General features: G+C 43.1%; 1 protein-coding gene across 4 annotated transcripts in view; it reads right to left on the minus strand.

Moving 5' to 3' along the window:
- Positions 1–13325, minus strand: part of Cntn4 (contactin 4) — an 860889-nt gene that overhangs the window by 131115 nt on the left and 716449 nt on the right. For all 4 annotated transcript variants that reach the window (XM_058573008.1, XM_058573005.1, XM_058573006.1 and 1 more), the window contains 2 exons: positions 7569–7705; positions 5965–6094 (listed from right to left, as the gene is read on the minus strand). In XM_058573008.1, the coding sequence (XP_058428991.1) occupies positions 5965–6094; positions 7569–7705 (267 nt within the window). The remainder of the gene's footprint in view (positions 1–5964; positions 6095–7568; positions 7706–13325) is intronic.

The following is a 13325-nucleotide window of genomic DNA, read 5'->3' on the forward strand; positions in this document are numbered from 1 at the left end:
ATGATTATAGCGTGTTTCAGTGTATACCTCTTTGGAGTCACATCAATGGCAGTTGAACTTCTTAAATCTGTAAATTAATTTCCCCCTGGTATTTGAGGAAAATTTCGGCCATTATTTATTCCAATAGGCTCTTTGCGTCTTTTGTTTCTCTTTTCCTTCTGTGAATTACATAATACGTATATTGTCCTACTAGATGTTGTACCATAAGTCCTGTAGGCTTCACTCACTTTACTTTCTTCCTCCCTCCCTCCCTTCTTTCCTTCCTTTTCTGTTCCTCTGCCTCAATAATTTCTAATGTTCGTTCATCTTTAATTTTGCTGATTATTTCTTCTGCTGGCTATTGAACCCTCGAGTGGATTTTTCAATTCAGTTATTGTATTCTTCAGCACCAGACTTTCGGGCTCAGCAGAGGTTCTTCATCTTCTGCGTCTGCTGGTACTCTCCTTCTGCCCATGCATCAATTTCCTGATTTAATTTTGTTATCTTTGCTTTGTTAAGAAAAATTTATTCAGCCTCCAAATGATCACTCATGTAAATTCTTGGGTCATCGATGTGTTTCAGTTTCTTTAGAATTTCTAGAGATTTCAACGGCTCCTTTGAAAAGGCTATTTTTTTTTCCCATGTATGATTTCTTGTCTTCTGTTTGGACTGTGGCATATGAAAACCCTGACAGCTCTCCCAGTCTTTGTGATGTGGTTTCCTACAGAGAGGAATTTCACCAATTGCCCCAGCCAGAGTTTCTGGAGACTTTCTTAAGCCTTTTCTAGGGATGAGTCCTCTCTGGGGTTTTATGTGTCATTTCCTGAAGAGGTCTGCCTGTTTCTTTCTCAGCAGCTCCCTTGAGTGTCTTTATGAGTTATTGTGTCCTCTCTTGCTGTAAGCAAGTTGTGGCACCAGAGTTCCCCGTAGTGTGTGTTGTACAGCTAGCTGAGTCTGATGCCAACCAAGCTGGGGCAATAGCGTTTTTTTTTTTTTCCTCAGTGTCCTTCCTACCTGATGTTTCTGTTAACACTTAGATTTAGGTACAGAAAGAAATCACTCTCTTTGACAGGTCCCAGCCCCCTCCAAGTCACAATGTTGAATGCACTTGCCATTCTTCACTTTCTCTCCGAGGGAAAAGTCAGGAGTTGGGAGTATTCTCCTGATGTTACTTTGGGGAGGAAGGAGGTGCTGTAGTATAGTATTAAGTGCCATCATTTTCCTGTGTGCCTTTTGGTCTTGGATTTATCCTTGACTACAATGCAGAAATCTCCTAATTGGTCTCACAAAGGTGTGTGGATTGTGGTGAAGTCAGTATCTCCACTGAGGAAAGAGGGTCTGGGGCTTCCCAGTCTGCAGTCTTGCTGACATTTGCTTATAAATCTTCCTGAATGTCAATTCTCATACACCCCTAGGACAGACTACCAAAATGTAATTAATTTGCTGCCAGAGGGAGGTAGAGGGGAAAAAATAATTACTTCATTTCATTTAATTTATTCACTAATTTAAAGATACTTGAGGTGGATAATAGTGAAAGATGTAAAGAAATAAATACACTTAAAATATGGTAGAAGTCAAATAGAGGAAAGGCAGGAAACAATCTTTCTAGCATTCATACAACAGAATTAAATTAACCCTGAATTTCTGGAAGGAAAAATAGCTACAGGGCAATATGGTGAGGAGGTGGGGAGAGCACATTTCTTATTGCCTGATAAAGGTTGTGTGCTCAAAGAGCGGAATTTTTCTGCTCTTGAGAGCAGGGTTCTACATTTTAGGAGTAATTTACTGGAAATCTCTTCATGTAAAGGATTATGAATTTCAAGATGGAGAATACCTTCACAAAGAGTTTGGTTATAGGACACTGTGCTTCCATCAATACTCAGAGATGCCTTGGCTGTGTTTCTGAGTTACTATTTAAACTTGTAACTCATGGCATTTTTTTGGGGAAAGTAATTATCATAATACTGATTTATCTGTTTCCCATGTCCCCCACTGGCTTAAGTGACCAGAGCCACACCACATAATACCTCAGCATAATCCTCATGTGGTAGTCTATAAAGCCACCCCATGTGCCCATTGCTAGTTCCTGACTTGGTGAAATGGTGCATGGAGCCATGCCGCCATTTTGATTCCTGATATTTCCCTCATATGGGGGGGACTTCTGGCTCAGAGTTTGGATCCTCATAAGAATTTTCAGTAGGTAGAGTATGTTCAACTTTACAAGAACATTCTGGACAGAACAGATTTCCTATTTTAGGAGGGTGGTTCTCTTGGACTAGCACTTGGGCTAGTATCACCTGGCAATCTATTAGAAATGCAAATTCTGAGGTCTCATCTCAGAATGACCATCACAGAAATCCTCGGAGAGGACTCAGCAATCTGTCTTAGCGTGTTCTGTAGGTGATCTGATGCATGGTCAAGTTTAAGAATTGATCCTTTAGGCAAATTCAATGACCTTCTGATCTGATTCAATACATCCGTAGTTCCCAAATAGTGCCGTTCATTGGAGCCACATGTGGGACACTTCTAAGGACTAATCCCTGGGTCCCAGGCTTAGAGATGGGATTAGTTGACAATGGAATATGGTACGGAATCAGAATATTAAAAATTTCCCCAGAAGAATACAATCTACAGCAGAATTTGAGAATTATAGAAATGGGATATACTGGTGATTCTGCAGCTACGTGCAATTCAGGTTTGGGGTACGAATAATCGTTAACCACAGCAAAAACTTTCTGTAGAGCTACAAACACTTTTAGATTTGCATAGGGCATTCCTCATTCTACCGGTAAGGGAATTTAAGATCCAAGCGCCTAGCTCACCTCTTCCTGATGATTTAAGAAAAGGTTCTGCCTCAATGACTACATTTGGGGAAGAAAAGCATTTGTCCTCTCATTAGATGCTGATCACACTCAGCCCATTTGATTATTTTGTAATCTGGCTCAACGAGGCAGCTGAGAAATCAGACTCCGACGCAGATGAGCACTTGTGAAAGTCCCTCTGAAATAACTCTGAGTTTAGCCTTAATGGTTTTCTAATTTGGGAGCCAATCATCTGGATAAATGCCAGATTAACTGGATAATTGCTCAACCCTGCACCTCACTTTAATTGGAACATGAGTTACTCGATGCTATTCCAGTGCCCGGCCAGGGTCAGATGCCCTCTACCATGCAGGCTGGGAGAATCGCTTAATACTAAACCATTACATAAAACGTCCTCAGGACACTGTGCGATGGTGGTTATCAGAGGCAGAGGAGAATGGAAAGGCGGGAGAGATAGGGAAAGATTGATCAATGGGCAGTACATCACAGTTGGACAGAAGAAATCCTGATGTCCCGCGGCAAAGAAGGGCTACTATGCGCAAGACCGCGTACTGTGCATCTCAGAAAGCTGGAGGGCAGGTTATTAAAGGTTTTGCCATGAAGAAATGCTAAATGTTTCCAGATGTAGATATATTTAACCTTATTTAAACACTATAGACTACAAAGTATGCAAACCTTGAAAGGTCACACAGTAACCCACTGATGTGTACAATTTTTATGTTTCTACACATGTGTCAATTAAATAAAAAAGAGAAAAGAATTTTCTCAAGACACAGTTACTTCTGCACCATATATAGTCAAGTCAGGTCATATTAAAAAATCCAGCAGATGCCCTCTGGCTCTTAGAGATAACTCATCCCATTGTGAAATGAAAATTGCCCAGTTGTTATGGTACCTTTTGTGACCCAGGTAAGTTGGAAAAAGTACCCAAGATCTTGGCGGTCACAATCACTTCTCTGTAGAGAAGTCACCAATACTTTCATACAGATCCTCTCTACTCTCCCCCGGGGCTGTAAATGGTGGACATTTGCCAACCCAACTGCCTCCTTCTCTGGGAACCTGACTTCGGAAGGCTTGGTCTCACCCTCTCTCCCTCCTCCTACCTCCTCCACCTCCACCACCAAAGAGGCAGCCCGAGGACCCGCCGATGAAGATATTTAAATAAGGCCAGCCTCTTCACTTTGCTCTGAGATGCAGTTCATGTTTTAAAAACCTCTCTTGGTGACGAGGCCCAGACTAGACTGTATCTGAGACTCACTTCTCAGCTCCTCCTCTTCCCTATTCTGCCTTCTCTTCTAGATGTTTCCTGGAGAACACTCCTTCAGTCAGTTACAGGTCCTCGAAGCCCTGCCTCAGACTGCTTTGAGACCTTAGATATCTTCTCCATCATCGTTATCCATGCACCCTGAGCACCGTAGGACCAGTATGACAGAGGACTTCAAATTGGCAATTGGATCAGCAATCGCAGTCACCTGCACGGTTATCTCAGGGGACACAAATAGTACCCAGGCGTAGAAAGAACAGCAAAGTTTTCTTTTTTAGCCACAAAGTACTGGACTGCCACAATTATCACTACATTTTAAGTTGTCCATAGAAGATTCAAGTTTTCCTGGATTGCAAGATTGTCTTCACTCCAATTCCATTATACCCTCAGGAGTGAAGACAGGGATGGCATGAGGGGTATCCCTACCTACACGGCACCCCAGGATGACCACCAGAGTAGGTCCCCCAAGCGAACCTCATCCACAGTACAGATTCATACAGGAAAGAAGATCTGGGAACAGTTACCTTGGGAAATGATAAATTATGAATTGGTAATAGGTCCGTCCCAAACAAGGCCACTTCAATTTGATGGAGTTGTAATCAGTTCTACGTAGACTGACTTCAAGATAAAAGTCTCTCTATAGCATTTGTCCCCCGAGTGAGTACGTCACCCAGCGCCTAGCTTAATTATTTAGCAGTTTTAATCCATTAAATATAGATATGTTACATATGCATTAAATAACCAGAGAGAATGTATAAAACATGATCAAGGAAAAAAAAACCTATTAACTATGTGCTTCCTCAAAATTAACTCTTTATTCATGACTGCAGAGCTATTATCAAGCATTAAGGGGAACCTCCTCTACCACACAGGGGATGCTAATATTTGACCCATACCTGGTACCCACACACTTTTTCCTTCCCTATAGAGAAGCGTTTATTTTCCCATTTTGTTTCTTACCATTTTGAACCTCATCGAGATTTGAATACACGTAATAACAAGTCACTTGTCTGACCCCAAAGAGCCAAATTATCAGTATCCCGTCTCGTGGAATACTATTATAGCTTACCGATATTTACCAATATTAATTCCTGGGTACTTATACATAGTCAAACATCTCCCTCATGCACCTTAAGAGGGACTTCAGAGATTTACCAAATAAACACTTAGCCATCTTTCAACTCACTTGAAATATATGAGTGTGAGCTTTCCGAAAAGAGAAAGGGATTTAAGAGTCTGTCATTTAAGAATCTCTGAATGTGGCCATGAATAATTTTTCCATCTTTATTTCTCAGGTTGAAACTCTGCCTGTACCTACTTTGTGCATTTGAATCAAAAATTTTGGAAAAAATATTCAGGACATGTAGAAAACAACCCTGAGTAGTTTGTAACTCTGAGACTTTGCTCTGTGTCACTCTAATCTGGAACAGTCCTGCTTCTCTATTCTGTCTGTCCAGATCTAAACTGTGCAAACTTAGATGGTCCGTACAGCCCGTTAGACTCTCCATCCTAAATCCCTGCAAGACTTACGACTTTCACTAATTTTTTTTTGACCTGTGTCATGTATTGATTGTTTTTGTGTCAAGCATTGCTTCAATCAGGAATAGTCATCTTTGCTTAGTGCTATGGTCTGAATGTTCATGGCATCTCAAAATTCTATGTTGAGCCAGGCGCAGTGGCGCACGCCCGTAATCCCAATGACTCGGGAGGCTGAGGCAGGAGGATCACAAGTGCAAAGCCAGCCTCAGCAGTTTACTGAGGCCCTAAGCAACTTAGTGAGACCCTTTCTCGAAATAAAACAAATAAAAAGGCTGAGGATGTGGCTCAGTGGTAAAGCACCCCTAGGTTCAATAAAAAAAAATATATTTTTTCATTTCTTTCCCCATATAAAGTACTCACCTATTACGCTAAGCTCCGCACTGGAAAAGATAACTCCATGTTTATTCTCTGCCACACACTGATACATCCCGGCATCCGAGAGATTCACGACGGTTATGTTGAGCGTTCCTTGCTCGATTTGAATTCTGTCCTGTGGGAAAAAAAAAAAAAAGAGAAAAATGCAAAAACAATGACCTTCTGCAACTGAGACCTTAAGGCAGTTTTGCTACATGTTCTATCAAGGGGACTTAATGGAAAGAGAATAGCCATCGTATAAGCAATTTACATAACATGATCTATTTATCTGTCAACTAAACTCGTGGCAGGTCAGATGCTAAACAGAACATCCAGGGCATCAGTGGGTAAATGGAATTTAAATTGTGGGATTCTCTTGAGTTCTCATTGATTTAATAGTGAAACCATTCAGATTAATATCCCCCTCCAAATAGATGAATTCGAAATGTAAATGGGTTTTTTTACTCCAAGGCTTTGGGCTAACTGGGGAAAGTTGGGGGTGGGGGTGGGAGTTGACCGTTGAGGGTTGAGGACACTCAAATGACCAGCAGGCAACCCTTTGAAGGTTCCCAGGATTATAACCTTCTTGGAGGAAGCCCAGGAAAATGTTTAACATCAGTTCAGATTTACCCCCAAAATGCATTTTAACAATTTAACGTTCCTGTACTTGATTGCATTTGGTGGTATGATGGAAGGTTGGGACCATCTTCTGCGAGTCTAGCTGTGGGGGACAAAGATGATGCGTGGCACAAAAGATGTTTGTCACCCTGAAGGTGTTGCAACTTGCAAATCCATCTCTGTACGTATTACCTCCTGTCCAGTCTGTGCTCAAATCGAGGCATCCAAGTCCCCCTGCATTAAACAGAGGGACCGTCACGCCTGTTACCTGGGGACCTACGATCCAGCAATTTGTTTGAGTTTGGCCTTTATCACTGAGAGATTCCTGGACCAAGAGGAGCCCTTCCAGGGAACAGAGGAGGAGGTCCATGTGACCCGGGTTGGTGAGGACAAACAGTCCCCTTTCTCTTCCTGGTGCCCAGAGCAGTAATCTTTCCTAGGGGTCCTATGGGGCTGTGGGGACGAGACCTGACCATGAGAAACAGGCTCTCAGTTTGGTGCCTGAGGAAAATGTCAAATCCCAGTTAACATTTGAAGTTTAGGGGTGGAAAACACAATAAGGAAAATTCAATTGGACACAATTGTTCCTCTTCCTTCATTCAGCATTCTCTGCCACAATCTTATTCCATTTAGATGGAAATTTCCGGAATCAGATTGATACCCCACCTTGGTCTGCACCGGAGCAAAAGGACATGTCCCAGGCCTTCTGTTGGGACCTTACCCATGGCAGAACCACAAATGTCCATCTGGGAAATAAAAAAACCCAGTGCTTTAGGATGGATGCTGAACTCAACGTGGCTTTGGAGACCCGGGGGTTTATGTAGGATTTCTCTTGGTCAAGGGCATTCCCTTTCCCCCTTTTCCACTATGAGTTGGCCTTTCGTTGCGGACGATTTTGGAAACAACTCCTCGTTTCCATAGCAACGAGGCCACCTTAAACAGCACTGTCAATCCCGAGACACGACGGCGGCCGGCCCTCCGAGTTTGCTTACCCGAGTTAACAGTGGTTCACCGTTCTTTAGCCACCTGTACGTGGGCTTGGGTCTCCCGTTCGCTTTACATTCCCAAAACACGTTCTCCTCCATGGCCACGTGGATGTCATTTATCTTCTGAATCCAATTAGGTTGAGCTGTGGCAGATCAGAAAGCAAGGAACAGGCGTAAACAGGGCGAGTGCTCAACCTGTTTTCATCCTATGCCACCAAAGGGGAACCTAAGTCTTTTAATAAGATTCCTTTCCCAGAGGTTATGCAAACAACAGAGCTGGGTGGAACTGGGGTGTGAGTGTAGGGGGGTGGCCGTATCTGTACCCTACTCCGAATATTCTGTTTGTGATTTTTCAAGCTTCCACTGAAATTTATTTTTTTTTTTGATTAAAAAAATTAATAATATTTTTGAACTTTTAGAATCACTCATGGGCAGAAGGGGCAGAAGGAAGTGCCCCTCACCCTTACACATCTGTTGTTATAATTAGAAGGAGAAACCCTTTCCCACCCTCCCACCATGTCTGGCTGAGCTGCTGAATTCTCGGCTCACACGGCTCTTCCACATCGCTCTGCGGCAAGAGGTAACCATGTACCCGGGCTCAGGCTGATGGCACAAGTATGTGATTGGAGAGAACAACTTCCCGGTTATCCATTTAAAGATACCTGCCCTGCATTCTTCTTGTCCCTTCACCCCGATTGGAAAACACTCATAACTGAACAATCCAGGAACATAGAGAGGCTATGGGCGACAGAAGGACCCCTTTCACCTTGAATGACCTTGAGGAAAAGCAGCCCTAGACCTACTTGTTTATTTTTGGATAGAGAAACACAAGAGCAACTTGAATTTATCTAAGCCACTGTATTTTGGGGGTGTCCTTTCTTAGCGTCACTTGGCCTGTCCCCAACTAGCAGACTTCACTCCCACGTGTTGTGCAGACAAACTCTGGGACTCCTTTCTCCCTCGACAAGGTCATCATTGTTTATTACTGATGGATTCCGCATTGATGTCAGATTCCAGGACGGCAGCAGTCCAGCCCCTGAGAAGCCCTGCTCTCTGAGTGAGTCTTGATCTTTATGGAACCTTTTTACGCACCTGGGTGTGGTGGCTCACGCCTGTAATCCCAGTGGCTCTGGAGGCTGAGGCAGGAGGATTGTGAGTTCAAAGCCAGCCTCAGCAAAAGTGAGGCTTTTGCAACTCAGTGAGACCCTGTCTCTAAATAAAATACAAAATAGGGCTGTGAAGGTGGCTCAGGGGTCGAGTGCCCCTGAGTTCAATCTTTGGTACCAAAAAAACCCAACAACAAAACCTTCTTATGCAATCAAGAGCTGCCCACAGTCTCACGCAGGAATTCAAAGCAGCACGAAATTCTCTCACTGCCCACAGCTGCGCACCACCTCCACCAGCCAAACAGTACCACAGTTTTCAAGCTTCCACTGAAATTAAAATTTTTTTTAAATTTTCCTTGGTCTCAGGGGACATAAAGACATGTTCCATAAAAAGTCTTCCTAAATATCAAATCTTGCTTGGAGCACCATTGAGGCTGTTAACTCTAACGTTACATGAATCAGGAAGGGGACCTTTTGTCCAGAGTCACATGGAAGACACCCCAGCTCTCCTGGATGTTGTCTGTCGAGAGGATGTTTCTGTAGGGCAGGGCTACTGAGGTCCACCTGATCGGAGCCCGTATCCGTGCTATATTAGAAGACGCTGCTCAATCTTCTTAACGTGTCCTTTCACGGACTTGACCCCAGCCGTCTTCATCCGGTGAGGCTTCGAAGCATCCAGAATCGAACTCCAAAGGAAATCGCTCGGGTTGAGGCCAAACTGTGCGTCTTGCTTTCTCCATAATAAACAAAAGTGGAGAAGCGCTCCGTGAGTCACGTATCCAGTAGAGGTCTCCAGGTCCTTGCATACCTGAGGCTTTCTTCTTTTTCCCATCTATGAGCAATTTCATGTTTTTATTTTTCCAAAGAACAAAACAGGTTTACCCATCCTCTACGGATGGGCCTGATGCATGGCTGCATAATACAGAAGGCCAAAAGGGTCAACTTCAAAAAAAAAAGTTAGAACATCAACAAGCATTAGCTTGAATGAAGGGTTATGACCTACATCCTTGAAAGAGCCGCCCGTGAGCCGCGGCTCTCCATCTTCCTGCTTCTAATGCAGAGGAAGCTTAAAAGAACACCTTTGCACATCTCCCCCGGGGAGGACCCCGATGTGCAACCCCGATAGGACTCACGGCAGCTGTGTGCCTGATTCACGTTCAGCGGCTGAATATTGACCCCCCTTGTCGAGTCCAGGAAAACAGAGCAAACAAGAAAACTCCCAGAAATCTGTGTGCGATATTAACCACGAAGCCAAACTTTTGAAAAGACAGTGGAGGGGTGGGGGCAGAGGAGGGGAGGAAAAAAAAAAAAACCGGAAGGGCAAATGTAAGTTATGAAGCAATGTCAAGTTGAAGTTCAAAAGAGGAAACATCAAAACCACACGCAGAGACAGAGATTTCAATGGGTTTCTCTGCAACACTTGGGCTTACGAGGAGTTGCTTTCTTTCAAACATAGAGAAGGCAGGAAGAAAAGAAAAAAAAACCTTGCATCTTATAAAGCAGGTGGGGGCAGGGAAGGAAGGTCCTGGGGAGAATTCTGCAAAGTTCTGATACGTTTGACGCTTCTGCGGGGCTCCTTCTGTTTCTTCCTTTGGGGACCTGGGGATCCTGGTACCTGAATGCACACGGGCTGTTGTTCTTGCGGGGGGCCAAGGTGAAATGAACAGCTAATTTGGTGTTTGTGAACCACCTCTGGGTTTTTAAAGTAAAAGGAATTCACAAAAGCTGAATCTGACGTACTGCAAACATCTGCTTCTTAAAGTGAATATCTGCACGTGAGCCCGTGGAGATGAGGAACAGAATAGCCTATTAGGTTAAAAAAAGAGAATGAAGTGGATTTTATGTTCACATGCCAACTGAAGATCTTCAGGGCAAAATCCCACCTAGTTAACGGTTTTCCTTCCTACTCAGATTGGATGAATCATAGCTAAGTGGGTGAGATTTTTGTACTAGAATAAAGTTTGACGCTTAATAGAAATAGCTCATAAATCTCTTTGAGTCACCAAAGTCTGTGGATAACAAACATTCCTGTTTAGTCCATTATAGAAAATATCATTTGTTATACCCACTCCCACCCCCATCTTTTTTGAGGGTGGGGGAATGGAGTTACCAGGGTCTGAACTCAGGGACACTTGACCACTGAGCCATACCCGCAACCCTATTTTGTATTTTATTTAGAGACAGGGTCTCACTGAGTTGCTTAGTGCCTTGGTTTTGCGGAGGCTGGCTTTGAACTCGCGATCCTCCTGCCTCAGCCTCCTGAGCTGCTGGGATTATAGGCACGTACCACCATGCCCGGCCAACCTCAATTTTCTTCTTTTTTTTTTTTTTGGATGATGCATCTGGATATCAGATACCAAAATCCAACTACATTTTTCAACTCCATGTCAAAATACCAGCTCAGAGAAAAACCCAGGCAGGTTGGTTCAGTACTATTATTTCTAAATAGTATTATTCTAAATACTATTATACCATTTAGTATTTAGGAATAAATACTAAACAAATGCTAAATGACTTTACAACTATTGGGTACTAAAGTTCAGTGCTACTATATTTCTAAGTAAGTGCTTTCTTTGATACTATACCGAGATAGTTGAAGGATGCGGTTACCTACCAGTCTTCCTGCCCTGCCCTAAACTCCTCCCATCATCTGGCTCTGTCAAAAGTATGTAGTGCCCTGCCGCCATTTTGCCCCTGGATGATGAGCCCCTCTGGTGCTGAATAAAGCATCGCTGGTCCATGAAGAACCATTCCTCTTTTTCATTCTGTAATACCCTTTCACGTGCTTTCAATACTGATCCCACATATTAAATGGAATTAAATTCACATATTAAAATAGAAACATCTATTTTGGCTTTCTGGGTTCTCTCAAGGTCAGATCAGCTAAAGGACATGTTAAGAATACTGAGCGCCGTCATCTTCTCTGAGACATGTAGCCTCGTTTCAAGCTACAAATTCAAACCGTGGGTTCAATAGTTGGGCTGGGATCTGACCTTGTCACATGGCTAGTCTCTTAGACCGATGAACAATCCCTTCATTTCAATCTTTTTGTTCAATAACTGTCAGAATGACCTAGATCAATGTTGGCCTATTCCAGCCGCGGGATTCAGACAAGCCTCTTTTCCAATAATCATTTTCATGGCAAGCAGATATCATTGGAACTCCATGGGCCAAACAGTTCTCCAAGGTATGCGGCTCTCCAATTTTCCCAAATGGGAAATTTTTAACAGAAAGAAATGCTAGCCAAGGCCCTTCAGCTTTGGAGACTTTAGAACCTTAAAGGAAAGACATTGGCAGCCAAACCCCTTAATTCCTACTGAAAAGATGACCTGTAGACCTTTTGCAATTCTTTCTGATTGCTTTTCACAATCTTGGAGAAGATGAGTCCTTTCTGGGATTCGGTGGAGATCTTGCTAACATTGCTTAAGAGTCATACTGGTAGGGGGCTTCGTGAGTCTGAAGATAATGACTTCACTTAGTTTACCACCTATGTGTATATAGGTGCTTCCAAAATCTTTATCTCTAGCCTGGCATTCTTGGAAACATGGAGATACTCTCAATGGACCTCAAACCCAACGTTACTAATGTTGGCAGGGGATGGAATCAATTCCCACTGTGATTACAGAGCCTTCCAGTCTATAAAAAATAGATTTCTTGAAACCTCCCCCGACTTCCAATGTGTAGAAATCACTGGAAGCAAGAGCCAGCTTTATAAGAACTGTATGTGCTGCATTCTGAGTTTGGATCCAACTTGGGTCTCTGTTCAGCCATGAAAATCTCCACTCTTCTGACTTCAGGATCTCATCCATTCCCCACACAACATCAATGGTCACCCTCCCAAGAGTACCCTAACTCAGCTCCACAAAGCCCTGAGGGTTCTTGGAAGTTACCCTTTTGAACTAGCATAGCCTTGCTTGGTTTTACAAATGGAACATTTCTCATAACAAAGTCATGTTGTTGTTTTTTTTTCCCAAAATGTATAAATGCCACATTTTTTTTTATCCATTCATCTACTGAAGGGCATCTAGGTTGGCTCCACAGTTTAGCTATTGTGAATTTTGCTGCTATAAACACTGATGTGGCTGTGTCCCTGTAGTGTGCTGATTTTAAGTCCTTTGGGTATAGACCGAGGAGAGGGATAGCGCTGGGTCAAATGGTGGTTCCATTCCCAATTTTCCAAGAAATCCCCATACTGCTTTCCAGATTGGCTGCACCAATTTGCAGTCCCACCAGCAGGTAAATGGATGGAGCTGGAGAAGATAATGCTAAGTGAAGTTAGCCAATCCCCCAAACCAAATGCCGAATGTTTTCTCTGATATAAGGAGGCTGATTCATAGTGGGGTAGGGAGGGGGAGCATGGGAGGAATAGACGAACTCTAGATAGGGCAGAGGATGGGAGGGGAAGGGAGGGGACTTGGGTTTAGAAATGATGATAGAATGTGATGATCATTATTATCCAAAGTACAAGTATGAAGACAGGAATTGGTGTGAATATACTTTATAAACAACCAGAGATATGAAAAAAATTGTGCTCTCTATGAGTAATAAGAATTGTAATGCATTCCACTGTCACATATAATTTAAAAAATAATTTTAAAAAGTGAATTCACGATGACACCTACGCATATTTTGAAATGGGCCACACTGCTCGGATAGC

This window comes from Marmota monax, unplaced genomic scaffold (assembly GCF_021218885.2).
Source record: "Marmota monax isolate L192 unplaced genomic scaffold, Marmota_monax_Labrador192_F-V1.1 WCK01_AAM20220418_F8-fsc00028, whole genome shotgun sequence".
Classification (NCBI taxonomy): Eukaryota; Metazoa; Chordata; class Mammalia; order Rodentia; family Sciuridae; genus Marmota; species Marmota monax.